At 35.5% G+C, this 21,129-nt stretch overlaps 1 protein-coding gene across 2 annotated transcripts in view; it reads left to right on the forward strand.

The window, feature by feature from the left end:
• The window catches only part of Plppr4 (phospholipid phosphatase related 4), a 38,007-nt gene extending 18,836 nt beyond the window's left edge, over positions 1-19,171 (forward strand). Inside the window, exons 2-7 of one of the 2 annotated variants that reach the window (XM_027935188.3) lie at positions 3,532-3,717; positions 9,865-9,994; positions 12,088-12,283; positions 13,896-13,953; positions 14,595-14,768; positions 17,846-19,171. In XM_027935188.3, the coding sequence (XP_027790989.1) occupies positions 3,532-3,717; positions 9,865-9,994; positions 12,088-12,283; positions 13,896-13,953; positions 14,595-14,768; positions 17,846-19,171 (2,070 nt within the window). The remainder of the gene's footprint in view (positions 1-3,531; positions 3,718-9,864; positions 9,995-12,087; positions 12,284-13,895; positions 13,954-14,594; positions 14,769-17,845) is intronic. The other variant, XM_027935189.3, reaches the window with a different exon arrangement.
• The last annotated feature ends 1,958 nt before the right edge of the window (positions 19,172-21,129 follow it).

A 21,129-nucleotide genomic window follows, 5' to 3' on the forward strand; every position in this document is an offset into this window, starting at 1 on the left:
TTAGAAATGAAACGGTCAAATATCATTTGGGTGATCACGGAAAATCTCATATTTGATTCCCACTTGCAAAATACATGTAGAAAACCCAAAAAGGCATCCAAGGAAGAGGGAAAAAAGTGAATCATGGAATTTAGTATAAAAGTGAAATATTTAACATTCAGATTAATAGAAAAATGCTTGCTAATTTATAGAAACCATATATTTAAAGTAATGTCTGTTTATAGTAAGTGATATGTATTTTTATGTAATTTTTTATTTATATATGACAGCAGAATGCATTACAATTCTTATTACACATGTAGAGCCAATTTTTCATATCTCTGGTTGTATACATAGTATATTCTCACCAATTTGTGGCTTCATACCTGTCCTTTGGATAATAATGATCATCACATTTAACCATCATTAATTACCCCATGCCCCCTCCCTTCCCCTCCCAACCTTCTGCCCTATTCTCGATTCCTCCCATGCTCTAGCTCCCTATCCCACGGTGAATCAGCCTCCTTATATCAAAGAAAACATTCAGTATTTGTTTTGGGGGGATTGGGTAATTTCACTTAGCATTATCTTCTCTAACTCCATCCATTTACCTGCAAATCCCATGATTTTATTCTCTTTTAATGCTGAGTAATATTACATTGTGTATATATGCCACATTGTTTTAATCCATTCATCTATTGAAGGGCATCTAGGTTGGTTCCACAGCTTAGCTATTGTGAATTGTGCTGCTATAAACATTAATGTGTCTCTGTCCCTATAGTATTCTGTTTTTAAGTCCTTTGGGTATAGACCCGAGGAGTGGGACAGGTGGGTCAAATGGTGGTTCCATTTCCAATTTTCCAAGAAACCTCCATACTGCTTTCCACATTGGCTGCACCAATTTGCAGTCCCACCAGCAGTGTATAAGTGTACCTTTTCCCCCACATCCTCACCAATACTTATTGTTGTTTGTATGTATAATAGCTGCCATTCTGACTAAAGTGAGATGAAATCTTAGAGTGGTTTTTATTTGTATTTCTCTAATTGCTAGAGATGATGAAATTTTTTAATGTATTTGTTGACTGATTGTGCATGATCTTCTAAGAAGTGTCTGTTCAGGTCCTTGGCCCATTTATTGATTGGGTTATTTGTTTCTTTGGTGTTTAGCTTTTTGAGTTCTTTATATACCCTAGTGATTAGTGCTCTATCTGATGTGAGAGGGGTAAAGATTTGCTCCCAAGATGTAGTGTGTCTATTCACCTCACAGATTGTTTGTTTTGCAGAGAAGAAGCTTTTTAGTTTGAATCCATCCCATTTATTGATTCTTGATTTTAATTCTTGTGTTACAGGAGTCTTATTAAGGAAGTTGGGGCCTAATCCCACTTGAATGTGATATATATTTTTAACTAAAGTTTTCAAATAGAAAGTCTTAAGCTAAACAGTACCCCCATTATTGATGATAGTTGTGTTTCATTATCTTAACCCTCTTTTCCTATTTTTGTAAAGGAGATACAAAATAGTGGCCAAGACATAAGAATTTGGAACTAGAATTCATGGGTTCAAAATTCTCCTCTACCACTTACTACAGATGATTGCTAAACACCTGCCACAGCACCTATTTCTTTCACAGTAGAAAATTTTAAATTAACCAAGCTTACTACTAATGAATCAAATTAATGCAAATTATATCATATACAATAAGTGCCATATGGAATATTTGTTAAATTAAAACTAAAATATATTTATGGGGATTTATGTGAAAATTTCAATCACTAGTATGTACCATGAAGTGCTGATTTATTGGTTAATACCCAAAGCATCTATTCTTATATATTTCAGGAGAGGAGGAATGATTAGATATTTGTAGAGATCAAATGATCATGAAAAGGACAAAATAGACATGTTTTGGCATACTGTTCTCTGGAAATCACCCATCTAAAAAACAGAAAGACAATGCCAGATTAATCATCATACATTACTCATTTTTCCAACAAACCTAATGCTTGCCTCATTACTAAGAGACCTCTTAGGAATAAAAGGAATAATGCCAATCTTGTTAATTTATTTTTAAAAAACCAAATGCTGAATGTTTAATACTTTTTTTTATAAAACACCTTTGCTATATATATGGCTCAGTAAATATCCTCTCTTCCGCAAGTAGCAAAGCCTTAAATGAAACAATTCTTTCAATGCTATGAAAGTTTGAATTTTCAGGTTCTGAAAGGTCTGACATTAGGCAAAGCATTTACAATATTTTCTCTTTAGCTGAGAGCAGGCCTCTCACCATACTTATGCTCCTTGATGGCCAGTCCTATGTTGTGTTTATTATATTATAGCTAGCACCTGCAGAGTGCCTGGCACACTATAGGGGTTAAAGGAATAATTTAAAAATTCTACACAAACTCTAGAAAACACATTGTGTTTAGTTTGTACATAGATGAAGAGTGAATTAGGCTTTCAGTTAAACAATGGGTAATTTTTAGTGTGTTTGTCCCATGAAATAATTGAAAGATAATTTTACTAAAAATTATTCGTTGCTATCTGAAGTTTTTATTTCAGGGTGACCTGTACTATTATTTGCTAATTCTATTAAGTCTAACCTAATTATTGAAATAAATTAAAGCTTATATTTCATTCAATTAGTTGTTTATCAATAAATATTTATTGCTTCATTAAATTATTAAACAATGTATTAAATGCCTACCCTGTGCCAGGAAAAATTCTATGCACTGGGAACTCAATAACAAATAATACTGATAGATTCTTATTTTGTGTAGCACTTATTTTAGTGAGATATTAGGAAATCTAGGGGGAAAAGTAAGTTAAATATTAAATTAACAAGGAAGTTTCTATAAGGATAAGTGGCAGGGGGAAAATCAAATAAGATGATAGAGGATTGAATCAAAGACTGCTCTAGATTGAGAGGCATGACATCATTAAATGATGAAAAGAAGCCTACTATACAAAGTGTCAGGCAAAGAACATGAAAGAAAGCAGGAATCACAAGTGCAAAGGACCTGAGCATGAATGAATTGGACTGTCACAGGACAAAACTGAAGACTAGTTTGATCATAATGGGCAAGGAGTCGGGGAGTGATGAGATTGTAGTACAAGAAGAATAAGCAATGAAAGTAAGGGTAAAACAAGCAGAAACTTGCATTCCCTGGTATGGCATTTGGATTTTTATCCAATAGAATGGGAACCACTAGAGTGCTTAAGATAGGAAGTAATACAAGCTACATATTTTTAGAAGAACTTTTGGGATGCTGTGTGGAAAATGAATGGGTGGAATGGGAGACAAAGAATGGGCAAGGAACACCAATTAGAAGATGAGAGACAAGAAGCTCATAGCAGGCTGGTGGCAAACATGGATGAACTAGGGATATATTTTGAAAGTGGAAACTATAGAACTCATGAATCATTTAATTCTACACCAAACAGGTGTGATGAGAGAAGAGGAGAAACCCACCTCTTTCCTATCTCAAGATGTACTGCTTATCTGTATGTCTTGTATGTAAGACTAAATTGACCTTCTATGTCCTTCATTCTCAGTTGCCTATATTGGCATCCTCTGTGGTTAGCCTCTATTTCCTTGAGCTCACGGATGTCTTCAAACCTGTACACTCTGGATTCAGCTGCTATGACCGGAGTCTTAGCATGCCGTATATTGAACCAACCCAGGAGGCAATTCCATTCCTCATGTTGCTTAGCTTGGCTTTTGCTGGACCTGCAATTACGGTAAGAATCCCCCTCCCCCTCCTCCCCCCGCCCCAAACACACACACAACATAATTCTTTTTATCAGCCCCAGAAAACTAAAAAGTATCACATTGTGTAATAAATGAGTTTAAAACAAATAAAAGGTAAACTCTAAATCTCAGAACAGAAGATCGTGTCTTTGACATATTTTGTCAGCATCACATTGTTAATTAATAAACTACATGTAGTAAGCATGTAGTAAACATCTAGGACATGTATTTATCTCTAATGTTTACTAGCTGTTGAAATAGATTAAGATTTACATAAATCATTATGAAAATTTTTAATTGGATAATTCTCCTTGAATGGCTATTATTAACATTTCTGAGGCACTTCTAATTAATGTGCCTTTCATGTGTTTATTTGCTATCTGAAGTCTGGAGAATTGGAAAAAATAATTAGGTAACCAACACATTTTTTTTTCTCAAAAATGAATTTTTATATCATTTCCAGTTTCATTTTAACTATATTAGACTTTTTATTGATTATGAGCACTGAGGTTCAACAACTCTAACAAGGATACAACTGAGATTCCTAGAGAGCACATACAAAATAAGATACTTTAGATTCAGAATAGACATTTACATTTAAAAACATGTATCTACTGGAAATGAATTTAAAAAACATAGTTGTTTTTATGTATTAGCACGTATCACAAATAACACATTTTTTATAAATTTATTAATAAATAAAATTAGCCAAGCCTTTTCACCATTTCTTCTGCCCCTAGACTACTATCTAAAGAACCAGAAACATGTTTCAAGGATAATAATATCCATTCCTACTAGTAAAAACTCTCATTTTGCTTTGCTGATACTCGTGAATGTCAGAGAAAGTAATTATTAATTAAAAGCTGCATTTAAATAGAGTTTTCATAAGATATTTTAATAAATTGGCTTATTGGGTTTCTATACATCAGCAGTTTTAGAAAACTCTGCAAAAACATTATAAATTCCATATTTTAATATAGCTATGAATTTGTTTTTAAAATTTTTCCTACATTAAATAATCATAATGTGATATTATACTATAAACAAATTATATAAAATATTCTCAGAAGATAAAACTGAAACTTAATTTCCACTGAACTTTAGTATCATACTTAAAAGGACTCAAACACTTTGTAAATTAATGAGTTATTCAAACTACAGTGACTCCAGGGTGATTAGAACTATTCATGATGTCCTTGGAAGTAGCTGAGACTTTCAGAGAAACATTTTAGAGGGTGAAATGGCTCCAAATAATAGTATCTTTATGTCATTTTTCTAAAAACTTTATATATATATATATATATATATATATATATTTTTTTTTTTTTTTATATATATATATATATATATCTTAGTCATTTGGCCAGACAAGAAAGAATATTCTCTTTAAATCTATCACAACAAAAATCACTTCTCCTAATTGAGATATACTGCCCAGATTTATTACTATTGATATGTTAGAAATAAAATATATAAAATACTACACAAATATTCATGAATGTGCTAAAAAGACACTGTGTTGATATTTAATCATTTAAATAACTTACCTTTTACATATCTGGAAGTTGTTGCTCACCAGGGTATCTTATCAAGTCACTTGGAAAGCAAATTTAATTGTGATGCTCCCTGCCAGGACCATTTATTTCAACTAGCTTCATTTCCTGACATTGTTATATGTCCTGGGGACAACGACCTTGGCCTCATCACTGTGTCCTTGCCTCTGTTAACTCCCTCACTTCCTGTAACAAAATCTCAATACACAGTTTAGGGATGCTCTTTAAGGGAGTCGGGGTCAAAGCTTACTTTCTGGAGCCCTGAGAAATGAGACCGGAAATCTGCCAATGAGTGACCCAGGAGTGTCAGCACGGATTCCTTCCACAAGGCGTCTCTGTTGCACCTCTACAGGTGTTGGACACCCCTTAATGGGAAAGGAAGCAAACTAGGCAACTATTTGCATCTTGGGGCCCTGATTGGCCCCCATGTCACTTGAAAGCCATAAAGTAGTTTAGGATGTCAGTAATTGTTTTCTACCACACTGATTTCACAGGTTTTTAGTAAAGAACTGGGAGGTGAGACAAATTTTGATATCACTGATCTCAAACATTGTTTTTCATATCTTTCACTTCAAACATACACTACTTCTAAATTCAACTCCAATTTCATTTTGCCTCTGTTTTTGAGGACATTGCACAAAACACACATTTTCTCTACATCCATGCTGTGGTGTCTGTAATCAACTTGTTCTAGGATCATAATTCTTTCTCTAGCCTTCCCACATTACTCCCCCAATTTTTTCCCAACCCTGAAAATGAAAATAACAGATTCTATTCTCTGATTGTCAAGGATGCCATTTTCTTTTCATCTTTATGACTGCATCAGACTGTTCCAAAAATGCAGTTGAAGAGGAAGTAGGGAGGCAAGAGGAACCCTTCATTTGTAAATGACTTTTAAAGAAGACTGTGCAGAGAGGGGCTTTTTATGTTCGTTCATTCATTCAAATAGAAGAAAAAGCAAAACAAAAACACATCAGCAGTATTCTTTAAAAGGATCTTCATATGAACAGAGAAAAAGATCCACTGATTTTGATGCAGGCAATTAAGAATAAAACTTTTAGTGTTTGCTTCTTAGACTTTTTTTTACTTGTCTTTGTGATATTATACATGAAATTAAAATGCCTTGGTGTCTGTGAAATGCACATTCTTATTTCTCCAAAATTGCCCTTAAGTTACAAAATTTTATTCTTAACATTCAAGTTCATTTATTTTAGAGTGAAAAATAAGATACTCATTTTTGTTTAGGTCCTTTAGAGATTATTTCTAAGGGAAAAAAACACCAAATGTCTGTGTTTATTGCAAATATTTATGAAATATAATTTTATTACATATTGTTAAAGGATACATACGTCTAATTTTCTAGGCAAATTATATCATAATTTGATTATAGTTCCTAGAGGCTAATTTTGGATCCAGGAGACTATACAATCAACATGTAGGGTATTAAATGTGTTGGGGCTCCTAAAAGACACTCATTGGAAATCTAAACATTAAACACATTATGACAAGCATTACGATGGATGTTTTTGTTGATTTGCTTTATTTTTCAAAAACAGGAAAAAAAAAAGACTTTTGGATTGTGAATTTTCTCTATAGGGCTATTCTAAGGGTGGGAGTTTTATAATAATTAGCACAATGTTTCCTCTAACATTTTCCCTGGAGTAGAGTCACTACAAAACACCTTCTCAAAACCCATCCAAGATATTTCTCTCTCTCTCTCTCTCTCTCTCTCTCTCTCTCTCTCTCTCACACACACACACACACACACACACACATACACAGTTGTGTTGCTTCTTTTCAGGCTTGGGTACAGAGCAAAACAGACTATTGTGAAAAGATACTTGTCATAAACTGCTTTCTGTTTAAAACAACAATAGCAACAAATAACATTATTGTCAAACCTAAATCCTGACACCATGTCAGCATGCCAAACAGAAGGGGGAAGTAAACTGGCGCCTTTGGAAATGCATCAGGAAGCATGTCTCCTTACACTGAGAATTCTCTTTAAACCAGATTGAATCATTTTGAAAATTCATGCAATGGCATATAGATTGAGGTTAAGTGAATACAAGTATGAAAAGAAAATTGATGTGTTCTTTAATGAGAGGGACAATTGGGTAACGTCAAAATACTGACAGAAACCTCTCTCTGTATTTCATAATCAAGGCAAATATTGTTGACATGCCTTCTTGACATAGGAGTAAAAGCATATTAAAGCAACTAAAATAAAACTGTTGAAATCTCAAGGTCACTTGAGATAATGACTGTTGTGTCGTATAATAAGACACATTTCCCCAGTGGCACTGTACCAATAAATTCTTAGGTAATTTAGCATTCATGTGAATTATTACACATAATTGGAAAGAGAAAAGCAAAATTATTCACAGAATTGTTATTGAAGAAGTGAAGATGAAATCAATTTCTGTTAAACATACAACAGTGTCTTTCAAGTGGTTAATTTTCTTGCAATGATGAGTTTGAGATGGTCATGATACCATTCCCTGTGAGCAGCTGTATGACATCACATCTATCCACACAGTGTTGCACCTAGACATTTCCACGTCTGACTTGAGGTGCTGCTGCTACAGGATGGTGCTTGTCAAGAAGTACAAATAGCTAACTTAGTGCTTCATTATTTAAAATAAATCTCTCTTGGTTTTGTCTATACTGATTGGCCTTAAATGAGGTTTTCGTGTCATATGATTATCATATGTATGAAATTGGCAGAGTTCCTTTAAAAGAATTATTTTTTAAATTTTTATACAAATTAAATTCTTTATAATGATACATATGGCACATTAAATACAAAACTAAGTATAGCAATTTGAACATTTGAAAGAGAAGGTCAAAGGCTTACTGCCAACATAGTGCCATTTAAAAACCATGCACTATAATTTTAAATACTTCATAAAATAAATACTAAACTGGTAATGAAAACTGGGAAAGGTCCCCTGGAAAATCTAACTCCTGGCAATAGTTCTAGCTCGGACTTTGGTTTAAATCTTTACACTGACATGATCTCTTATATATGAGACATAGTTGTTATGTCATAAAACCCTACTTCCTTCAGCTTCCTATACTTATATAAATCTATCTAATTTCACAACAATTTTTAGGCTATTTGAAACTTTTTGCATAAATATAACTCATAAATTCAAATCTTGTTTTTATTGTGTAGAATAACTAACAACTCAAATGTACAGGGTAGTTAGCAAAACTGAGTCTCATGGTCAAGGTCACAAACACAAATCCTGCAGTGCCGGGCAATATACGAGGCAGTAAGGAAAAAGGTAACTAAGAAATGATTCTTCCTTATAAGTGTCCTAGCATAGTGAGAGACAATCAAATGAACAATTAAAGTGCTCTTGAATAAAGCTGTGCTAGAGAAAAGGACTAGGTGTTAAGGGAGCCACACAGAAAGAGATGTAATTCAGGGTACAATAAGAGGGTTCAAGGAAAACCTCCTGAAGGAAACAATGCTTAAGTAATATTGAGTTCCTTCACAGATCTCCCGCGTCCTAAAATCCTGCAGCAAAGTGCATCATTCCTTACCTTAGGACGGTCCTGATTCTGTGGTATGGTTCTCTCTCCATTTCAAACACATTGTCTAAATGTCTTCCACCTAGAAAATACTACCTGCTTAACTGGATTCTCTTATTATCTGCCTTCTCCAATAAAATAACCACTGGCCATTTGTGGCTATTTTAAGTCTAAATTAATTTAATTTTTAAAAATATATTATAATACAAGGAAATAAAATTAAGTACTCAGCTCATTTGCAATAACTACGTTTCAAATCCTCAACAGCTACATGTGAGTAGTGGCTACCATATCAGAGAGTGAAAAACAGAGTTTAATCCTGGCAGAAATTTTTATGGGGCAGCTGTGCTGTAGGTAGTACCTGTTCATACTCACATGTGTTTTCCATAGACTGGTCCTTCTACTAAATTCCAAGTTGGTTTGTTAACCTAATCTGCTAGGACAAAAAATCTGGTTCCAGGCTGTAGTTGTGGCTCAGCAATGGAGTATTTGTCTAGCATGTGTGAGGTGCTGGTTTCAATCCTCAGCACTACATAAAAAATAAACAAATAGATAATAAATAAAGGTGTTGTGTCCATCTACAACTAAATATATATATAAAATAATCTGGTTCCTAATTCTCATTTTACCTTCTCCCACTCATCTTCTTTTCCAATTTTAGGGATGAAATACCAAAGCTCTAAGAGTTAGGATAGAATCACTCACCCTGTGATTAACTGTGTAGGTGTCCCTAGGTATGGTTGGGAAAAGTGTTAAAGCCCAATTACTGCAGCCACATTGAAATGCTAGGATGCTCTCACACCCTTGAGCAGTGCACAGAAGGACAGAAGATTCAGGCAAATCTCAGTGCCCTGATTTTGTTTTCTTCTCATCACTTGTTCAGATACCCAGGAGAAATGGTTTATTTTTGCTAAAGCTTTTAAGAAAAATACATCTTTGCTTTGTTGAACTGATGGTGTGTTGAGATGGTATATAATTCTTTTATATTTGTTGTATAACAGGCATACCAACACTCCTTTCCTGAATGCCCTTTGTTTTTTTCAGATTATGGTAGGAGAAGGAATTCTCTACTGTTGCCTCTCCAAAAGAAGAAATGGAGTTGGACTGGAACCTAACATTAATGCTGGAGGCTGCAACTTCAACTCTTTTCTTAGAAGAGCAGTCAGATTTGTTGGTGGGTGTGAGGAGTCACAAAGAAAGGAAATGTTTTTACAAATAGAAATGTTATATTTAATTACAGATATTAAGTCTCTAAAGCTATAATTTAGATGTATAATTTAAGTACATGATGTGTTTTACATTATACAAGAAACTGTTAAAACACCAAAATTTAGGCTATCTGCAATCTATTATTTACAGTTATGGTCCTTGTTTGGAAAGCTAACTTGCCATGCATTTCAGTGTATTTTTTTCTTACCTCAAGTTGAAGCATGAATTTACTTTAAATGGTTCCACTGAATGTGTGTTCAGTTTTTCTTAATGGAGAAAAAACTTGAGCAAGCCAGTGCAATAACTCTTCAGAAGTTACTTTAGTCACATCTGTGATTTCATTTCTTGGAGTGTGTTCATCCAGAAGTTATTGCATGTGCAAATGGCAAAATGTCACAATAGTATACTGCTTCGTGGCTATTTTTCCTGTAATCTCTAACTCTTCTTTTTTTTTTTTTCTATGAGACCTGTCGGAAATCTATAGGCCTGATTAAGCAGCATCTGAATCAAATCAATTTCTAAATCTTCATCTCTTCTAAATTAGCATGGGACCATAGTAATATAGTTTGAGTCATTGTCCTTTTTTGTTTTCATAGTGAGTTAAGTAACCACCCACAATATACCACACCAACCTAAATGTTTTATAGTCACTCCAAGAAAGTCAGTAAAAGTTATTTTTATGTATGACATGTCAGTTCAAAGGAGTAGGTAGCTACATTTAATATCTAGTAGATGATTAAATGCAACCTTTTCTGTTGCAAGAGGAAATATCTGATCTAAATCATTTCCTAAAGTCTGCTCCTCTAAGCATCATATTGAAATGGTAAGAAAACAATAGGACCCTTAGCAGGATCCAAGGCAAGGAAATAAAACTCCAGGACACATAAGCTCATCTCAAAGAAAGTTTTCCCTAACATAACCAAGTGTGTGGAAAAAAGGGCATTTACCTTCTCTGAAATGCTGTCAACAACCTCAACATCTGTATACCTAAAGATTCTAGTTTTCCAAAAGCATAAGTACATTTCCCTTATTATTTAAACTCTTTGCAAAGTCCTTGCATACTTCTAGGAATAAGAAGGTAGAAATAAAATTTCTGTATCATGAATCCCAGGGTGCAGGCAGAGCAGGAATTGAAAGAGTGTTAGTTTGATGACATTAAATAGAGAAGAAAAATATAAAACAGGGTAATGTGCAAGCCAGGGCTCTTGGTCTAAAGGTGGCTAGTGAAGAATTACCGAGATGCCTTTCATAAGGATTTCTGAGTAACTCATGAATCAGAATCAGGCAATCAAGTAAGAATGAATTCAGGGAATCAAGACAATATGTAGGGAGCCAGTCAGTTCCAGGCCATGTGTACATAATCACAGAGCAAGACTCCTAAGGACAAGGACAAGCAAGCTACCACAAGCAGACATATTTTTTGACAAAAAAAGATAGAATTTTGGTGGAGATATAAAAACATCATCCCCAAATTCCAAACACTGAGGGAGGCTCCATAGCTGTGTTCCTACATTATGATTGTTGTTTCCATGACAGAACCTGCAACCCTCTTCTCTGTTTTAATTAGCATTCTAGCATGAATGTAGGGAATGAGAATGGATTTGATAGAGTTTGGTTTAACTGTTGGCTAGAGTGATGGACCACAAGAAGAAAGCCCTGGCAGCATAAAAAAAAATGCCTAGCAAGTTTAAATTTAGTTTTATTTTTGATTCATTCTTCCAATTTAATCCCTCTCAATTCACACAGTTGGTCACCTTAAGGTGTGCCAGGTGTTTCACAAGTGGCCTATGGTAGACAACGTTAAAGATTGGCCCTATTTAACAAAACTGACAAAAATGCCTTAAATTACTACTTTGGAAATACTCATTTTATTCTTAAGTATCTGTTAAGAAATTTAGGAATTTTCTATACTATCTTCTCAAAATTAACCTAGGGAAATTAATGATGACAAGCGATTTTGAGGTCTCCATGTTAAGGTGCAATAAACAGGATTGAAGCTGATACAGCATTGGCACTGACCATCAACTTGGTAACAGCTTTTTTTCATTTTGCTTGTAGGTGTTCATGTCTTTGGACTATGCTCTACAGCTCTCATTACAGATATCATACAACTGTCCACAGGATATCAGGCACCATACTTTCTGACTGTGTGCAAGCCAAACTATACTTCTCTGAATGTATCTTGCAAAGAAAATTCCTACATTGTGGAAGATATTTGCTCAGGATCTGACCTTACCGTTATCAACAGTGGCAGGTTAGAAACTGAGATCTAAGAACATTTCATGTCAACGTTTTCATTATTCAGTAACTGTTTGGGGTACTACCTTAAGCATGATATATCAGTCATAACAACTTTGATCCCCCCCCTCAATTTAACAATTTCTTTAGTGTTTGTAACAGAAATCCATTGGTGGCTCATTCCAAATCCCTCTTGTATTCTCTAGATTTTAGCATTATAGTCTCCTACTAGTCTTCATATCATAGTATTCCAGTCACACCTTAAGACTGGAATGACCTAAAAGCAAACTGCTACTCATTTGGTTTTAGGTTACCACAATTGGTTTACTTTAGGATATTTACTTTAGGATATTTAGCCAATATTTATATTGGATAAAGTGGAACACTAAAAGCCAATGTAGTAAATATCTATCTCATATCTTTTGTACAAAGAATCATGAATTTTCACTTTGGTTGAGTTTGGAAAGAGGTAACCTCTACAAGGTCATTTGTTTTCTTTGAATGAACACAGAAGATTGGAACAGCTTCTGGCCTTACATTTCAGAAAACAAAAGAACAGGAAAACTCAAGAACTACTAAAGCATTGATTTTTTTTTCAATCAATAAAGTAAAGATAAACTTTTATGACAGGAGAAAGTACCAAAGAAACTTACAAGAAATAAATTATAAAGGAATATGGGGCAATAAATGATTATGATACATTTGGATTGGTCATTCAGTGAGTTCTCAAAGATCTATCGAAGAGTGAAAAATACTTTGATAACTAATCTTGAAGAATCAGAACTCAATATTTCATGATATACATTCAAGTTCTCATGACCTTTCAATAATCAAGACCTGTCCTCAGTGATTTTAAGTTCTATTACATTATTTCATCTGTGTTAATAATAAATACCAAATAATTAGGAGAGCACTAATATATATGAATTTTATTTTTCTCAATTTTTAACCCATAGCAAAAAAAATCTGTCTTCTTTTTGGACCATCCTTTTCAGTTTTCTCTTCCACTATTCTGTCATCCAGCACACCAACCCTGATCCTTTAATTGCTTAACTAAATAAAAAAGCTCTGACATTCTTGAGACGATAATTATTTTAAAGTGGAATACACTGAGAAACATGTTGTTAAAATTGGATTTTTCTTAGGCTTTCCAGAGTATAGAAGATCTACTGCTGTGAGAAAATACTTTTGTCTTTTTACAATTTTTTGTAAATTAAATTGCATACTTAAAATCACAGAAAAGTTTTAAAGCTGTAAATCTTTAGATTTTTATGAACTTTTACTTTAACATAATTCTAATACTGAAGAACAATTATCCTTTTTTCCATTCCATTTCTATTTTTCCAACATCATTTCAATGGCGTAATCAAGAAGTTCCTTTGTCAAGCTGGTACTTATTAATACAGGAAAGCACATCCCTAGTATTCTTTAACACTAATGGTGATTAGCAGTGGCAGGTTTTTTGTTTTTTTTTAATTGCCAGGTTTTCCACAGAAAACTATACATAAGTTAAAGTTACCGTTGTTGTCTTGTGGCCTAAGTTGACCATTTTAACCACCCAGGGTTGAGATGATTGCTAACATTGTATCTAAGCTAAAAGACATAACTGGACTGTCTTCCTTTGGCAGAAAGTCGTTCCCTTCTCAACACGCGACCCTCGCTGCCTTTGCAGCCGTGTACGTTTCGGTAAGTAATTAGTTCTTTTTCATTAAATTGTGTCCTGTAGAAAATCAGAGGAACAATCATTGTCTCCAGGTGACTAATTAGTTCATAATCTTGAACAGTGCATCCCTTCAATGCAATGGCATCAAAAGCAGGAATCAAAAGCTACTATTAAAAAAATGGTACAGTAAAAAATTTTTTCTACAGTTATAATTATATTTATTTATCTTGTATCCTCTTAATGCAATATTATACTTTGTTGAGAGGGTATTGTGAAATACACGAATATTACAAGTACTAAAAGAATTATACACAAACACACACACACACAATTTTCAATATTTATGTAACAATGGTGAGATTTCTAGGTCAGTGTAAATTTGAAATGTTGTGCAATGAATAGTCATTGTAGCCCATGAAGTCTTTTATGAGGAAAATGGACTGTAATTATGTGACAACTAACATGGAGATTAAATTGTGATCTAATTCTACTGTCTCATTTTTTTTAGACTTCCATGTAATTAAATGAGAGATCTGTTATTTATTTGATGAATTTTGTCATGCATTTCCCCTCTTACCAGGTGGAGAATAGCCATAGCAGAGAGAAGAATTTTCTAATAAAATAGCTGTTCGAGCATGATTAACCCATTTCTTTCATTTTTAAGATGTACTTCAATTCCACATTAACGGATTCCTCTAAGCTCCTGAAACCCCTCTTGGTCTTCACATTTATCATCTGTGGAATCATCTGCGGGCTAACACGGATAACACAATATAAGAACCACCCTGTTGATGTCTATTGTGGTTTTTTAATTGGAGGAGGCATTGCACTGTATTTGGTAAATAATTTATTATTTTTTTTGATGAGCCACAGTTTGAAATGGAGAACTATACATACCATATTTTGCATAATAATAATTTGAACTATACATACCATATTTTGCATAATAATAATTTACTCAAAAATATTTTGTATTCATGAGACAAATCTCAGGCTGTGTCTCCATTCAAAGTTGAATTACACATCCCTCTTTCAGTATAATAATTTATTGAACTCTTTATTCTGAGCCAGAAGTTGTGGTTTAAAAATTGCTGTATTTTATCTTTACAAAAATGACATATACTATTATTAATATAACTTTACAGATGAGAAAAGTGAGTATTTGTGAAAGCAAAGGTTTGTGAAAGTGAAGGTTTAATTTGCCCAATAACACAGATGTAGGCACCTAAATGTAATTTTGTTCCAACTATCAGTAAATTCTCTAATATTGTGTTACTTTCAAACCTGATCTTCAAGATGAGTATTTGCATCATAAGGAAACTGAGATTATCCATTTTACTTGCTCATTCATTCATTCATTTTTCATATATTCAATATCCACTCTTTTCTAGCACTGTGCTGATTATTAAAACAGTGAAAATAAGAGGTTTTCTTTAGAAATTTACAATATAAAGATTACCATTAGCAATATGTTAAATGTTATAATAAGGTGTAAATGAAGCCCTTTGGGAATAGCAAACTGCCTAAGGAACATGAAGAAGCCTTTACAGAAATGATGTTTTTTTGTTTGTTTTTGTTTTTTAATATTTATTTTTTAGTTATAGGTGGACACAATATCTCTATTTTATTTTTATATGGTGCTGAGGATTGAACCCAGTGCCTCATGCATGGTAGGCAAGCACTCTACCTCTGAGCCACAACCCCAGCCCTGATGTGTTTATATTATTAAAAACATTAGAGTTTCTTAGAGTAAGGAAGGAAAGAGGGCAGTCAAGGAGAAGAAATTACATCTTCAAGGATATGGCCATGTGAAAGAGTGGAGGGTGAGGAAACAGGAGGAAGGAGAGATAAGGGGCAGATTTATAGCTTGGAAGAATGAACTAATGGTGACTTCATGAGCAGGGTGGGTAAATGATAGAGGAAACAGGTTGGTCAGGTAAAGGGGAGTTGATGAGTTCAATTTAATCAATAGGCAGCTGAATAGTTGCGTCTGAGGCTGAAAAGAACAATCAGTACTGAGATTTGTAAATGATGGATATTATTGGTAGAAGTATCAAAGTAGTTATTTGCAGCATATAAAATTGCCAAATCATAAGAATAAAAGGAGCCAGGGACTACCAATATGGAAGGAACATGCAGGAAAAAAAAAGGTAATAATGAAGGAAACTGAGAGGACCTGACAGAGAATAAAAGTTAGTTGTCTATAGCAGGAGTTCTAAATCATGTGGTCTTGTTACACTTGAGAATAGACAAGATGATTACAAAAAATAATAAAAGTACTGAAGTGTGCAATGATTTACTTTGCAATGTTGTAAACTAGCACAGTCAGGATTGTTACTTTACATCTCATTCGCACTCACATGTTTTCTTCAGTGGAGTAGAAAGGGATCACATTAAAATTAGTGTGCTAGAAATGGTGCATAAGCCATAGGAGTATTGACCAGCAATGCTACAGTAGGAATAAAGAGGCTGAGAACTGCCACTCTCTAGTTCATACATTGCCTTTGCACTGGTGTAAGTGTCCTGGAATTAGTATGGGATTTACAGATCAAAAAATTGGGGGTGAATTTCAACTTTCCTGAAACTTGCCCATTTGGGAAAGTTACATAGCCTCTTAAAAGCCTGTTTCTTCATTTATAAAATGAGGATAATAACTATCTGTGTCATAATATGAAAAGAATTTTAAAATGAGATCAGCATCCTTGGACAATATCCAGAGCTTACTGTCCGGTGGAGGAGTTGTCCAAACTTACAAATTTAAATACAATCAATAGAACATTGAGTTACTTCTTCTGGTGAGTTGTAATGGTAACAGTTTAGACTGATACTATTTAAGAGGATTTTAACCAGGAATTAAAATAGCTGTAGATGCAGAAGCTTGACTTTATTCCATTCCTGTTTGTACTCCATGATTGGAAATTTATCAGTTCTAAGTCCACGATGTTCTTCATTGTGAAACATTCTATATAATGTTAAATTCAAATAATTCCATTGTTTAGTCTTGAAAGGTTGACAGTGGTTACCTTCTGTTGAAATAAGCACCCAAGTATATATCTGCTGTTTAATCTTAAAAGCTTCCCCAAAATCTTAAAACTCAGTAGAGATTCAATCTACTATATGTAAAAAAAAGGTAATAACTTTGACTTTGAACTTTTAGCTTTTTCCAAATCTAAAACAAACAAAAAGATTGATAGACAAAATATGAAGACAAAATGAAGTAAAATTTGACTCAGACTGAGAGTAGTGGCATTAACTTAATTAAGATTCCCCCACTGAAGGTCAAGGGTAAATCTGGAAGGAACATGGGTCCACCATTTGGCAGTGGCTTCTGCCCTCTCTGCTGAGTGCACCCTGTACAAAGCTGAACAGGCAAGGCTGACCTCAATGTGAGTTGTGACAATATATTCTCTGACTTCGTTTCAAAACCGGAAATCACGTTTTATGAATGATCCATTGTTCTGTATTCTCTGCAACTCATCTGCTTTTCAAAAATAAGGTATGATTGAAAACTGAAGGCAAAATAAATCATTTAATTTTTTTAAGGTGTCACTCAACAGGGAAGTTCCCAAATCAATCCAGAAAAAAAAAAAAATGAATTGCTTTGAAAGATAGAACGAAATGTCCTTATTTCTTTCACGGTCTCCTTTTCCTCTCAGAATACACAGGGTAAATGTCAAAAACATCCAGGAGGATGGAAAAAAGAGATGGTGTCTGTGTTTCTGTACAATTAGTTCAGTTAATTAGGACAGAGCTTACTGTTTTCCCAAATAATTGTCCTGTTTATTTGTGGTTAAAAAAAAAAAAAAAAAAAAGCTTCCCCCTGGCACCTGACTTATTTATGCATGTCATGCACTCTGGGGGAAACAGCAGGTATGCGTCCTAGAGCATGATATTTATGGTTTTGCCTTGAACTAGGGCCTGTATGCTGTGGGGAATTTTCTGCCTAGTGAAGACAGTATGTTTCAGCACAGAGAAGCCCTCCGGTCTCTGACAGATCTCAATCAGGACCCCAGCCGGGTTCTAGCAGCTAAAAACGGCAGCAGCAGTGACGGGATTGCTCACACAGAGGGCATCCTCAACCGAAACCACCGAGACGCCAGCTCCCTAACAAACCTCAAAAGGGCAAACGCCGACGTGGAAATCATCACTCCGCGGAGCCCCATGGGGAAGGAGAACATGGTTACCTTCAGCAACACCCTGCCGAGAGCCAACACGCCCTCCGTGGAAGACCCTGTCAGAAGAAACGCGAGCATTCATGCCTCTATGGATTCTGCTCGATCCAAGCAGCTCCTCACCCAGTGGAAGAATAAGAATGAGAGTCGGAAGTTGTCTCTGCAAGTTATGGAGACTGAGCCCGGGCAGTCACCCCCCAGATCCATAGAAATGAGGTCAAGCTCAGAGCCATCCAGGGTGGGGGTGAATGGAGACCACCACGGTCCTGGCAATCAGTACCTCAAGATCCAGCCGAGCACTGTCCCCGGGTGTAACAACAGCATGCCTGGAGGCCCAAGAGTGTCCATCCAGTCCCGCCCTGGCTCCTCACAGCTGGTGCACATCCCGGAGGAGACCCAGGAAAACATAAGCACCTCCCCCAAGAGTAGCTCTGCTCGGGCCAAGTGGTTGAAGGCAGCTGAGAAGACCGTGGCCTGTAACAGAAGCAACAGTCAGCCTCGAATCATGCAAGTGATAGCCATGTCCAAGCAGCAGGGCGTCCTGCAGAGTAGCCCCAAGAACACCGAGGGCAGCACCGTCTCCTGCACCGGATCCATCCGCTACAAAACCTTGACAGACCACGAGCCCAGTGGGATCGTGAGAGTCGAGGCTCACCCGGAGAACAACAGGCCCATCATCCAGATCCCGTCCACCGAAGGCGAAGGCAGTGGCTCCTGGAAATGGAAGGCTCCTGAGAAGGGCAGCCTTCGCCAAACTTACGAGCTCAACGATCTCAACAGGGACTCAGAAAGCTGTGAGTCCCTGAAAGACAGTTTTGGTTCTGGAGATCGCAAGAGAAGCAACATTGATAACAATGAGCATCACCACCATGGGATCACCACCATCCGTGTCACCCCAGTGGAGGGCAGTGAAATTGGCTCAGAGACGTTGTCCATTTCTTCCTCCCGCGACTCCACCCTTCGGAGAAAGGGCAACATCATTTTAATCCCTGAGAGAAGCAACAGCCCGGAAAACACTAGAAATATCTTCTACAAAGGAACCTCCCCAACACGGGCTTATAAGGATTGAGTGATGACCATTCATTCAATCATTTGGTCGACTCCCAAAAGACTGAGTGTTGATTCTACCTGCTCCGGAGGATCGGAAAGCCTTCTCGCCAAATTAGATAGTTCACCATCCGCACGGAACTCTCTACATCTTGAGAACTACCACACTAAACTTGTAGATTTAACATCAGGGGGAGGGAAAAGCACAATGCAAAAACCTAACTAATGTGATAATGTGAAGAGTTTTCTTGAGACCTATCATCAGATTCAAAAGGTTTTGCAGAGGGCAGTATTAAAAGAAAGTGGTTTCCTTCTATGTATACTATTTTACTTCCTGAATGTGCCAACTTTGGGGATTTTTCTTTATAATTAGCTGTGGGAATCCAGAACACACAGGTTTTCTCGACAGCAGAGGCCATGCAGTATTATATATTCATTTTGCAGAATCTGCACCTACAGCTCAATATGGGTGGTGCTGATTATTATAGTACATGTACCATGTAAACTCTCAAACTCTATTTAGCTGTGAAATAGTGGTGTGCAATTCCTTGTCAAAGAAATGCTACTTTATTAAGAAGATGCTGGCTACTTTGTGTTAGAATAGGATAACCGCAGCTTCCCTGTAGTGGCTCTCACAGTCAGAAAATGGAAGGTTTATGTGCGCTTCTTCGAAATTATGCTTTCTTCAACATCAAAACTTGTGTAGGAATATTTTCAGTGAATGGGAGTAAGTAACTTGTGCTTTTTTGCATAGTTTTTCTGCTGCTTTTTATTTACGTACAGGTACTGCTAATGAAGAATCGGATTTTCAGTGAGTAAATCTGCATAATTTAAAAATACATATTGTTTCAGAAAATCTTTTGAAATTGTTGTGTTTATATTTTGCATTTTATGACTCTTAATTTATTAATTTTATTTTATGTTATATGATATGTTTTCCTGCTCTAAAAGTGAAAATAATTGACATTCCTTCAGCAGAGTAGACTGTTGTGAAGTTATAAACAAGAAATCTGAGCCAAAACTTGACATTGTGGGTTATCTTGCCAGAAATGTTGGTCAAATCTATCCTTATGTGTCTCCAACCAGCTGGCTTAGGTTGCCATCATAATAATCCAAAAATTTCATTTTGTCCTAGATATTAACCTTTTCCAATATCCTGATACCAGAAATCTACAGCCAGAGTGGTTGGATTTTACCCCCTTCCCTAAAATATTTTTTTTTTGGACACCAACAGGAAGAATCTGGGAAAAAAAAAAAAAAGCAAATTGATAAGTGAAAGTATTTTACTGTATAAATAAAGAGTGTATTTCTTCAAAATATCTGAAGGCACAGTTTTCGTGCTTAACATACCATCAACAAGATTTTGCTACCTATCTTGTTAAGCCTTGAGCCTAAATCAAAGGAAACCAATACTATCAGTAACAAGAAGATGAAAACAAAATATTTTGAAGTGTTTTCCAAGTTAAATATTTAAGGTATGAAGAAATATTGGTTCTTGGAATTTAGTATTAAACCTTTTTACACCATTTCTTAAGAATTCTAATGTACAATTGATGATTGCCAAGAGCATAAAAGGAAAAAAAAAAAAAACAGAGCTGGTTGATCTGATCTCAGCTCAGGTTTCAATGAGAACATGAGTTGTTCAGAGATGGATATTATCATATCATATCAGCTTCTACATGAAAAGGGCAGAGCTTTCTAGAAACACCAATCTCCTAAAGCATTAGGAATTTAGCTGAAACCAGCAGAATTGTAAACCCTGGCAATAAAATACAGACTCATCATGTCCCTTCTGGCAATTTCCTTCTCAGAGAGAGAAGTGGGAGTAAACCGCTGCCTTCCCCACTTCTTACCATCACCACCATCATGACATTCCTTCTGGCTGGTGCCAGCGTGCAGAGGGGAAGGTGGACTGGTTTTAGTACTCTGTAGAAGAAATAAGCTGCAGCATTTCAGGTGCAGATGATATTTCCTAATCTT

This window comes from Marmota flaviventris, chromosome 10, assembly GCF_047511675.1.
Source record: "Marmota flaviventris isolate mMarFla1 chromosome 10, mMarFla1.hap1, whole genome shotgun sequence".
Taxonomy (NCBI): Eukaryota; Metazoa; Chordata; class Mammalia; order Rodentia; family Sciuridae; genus Marmota; species Marmota flaviventris.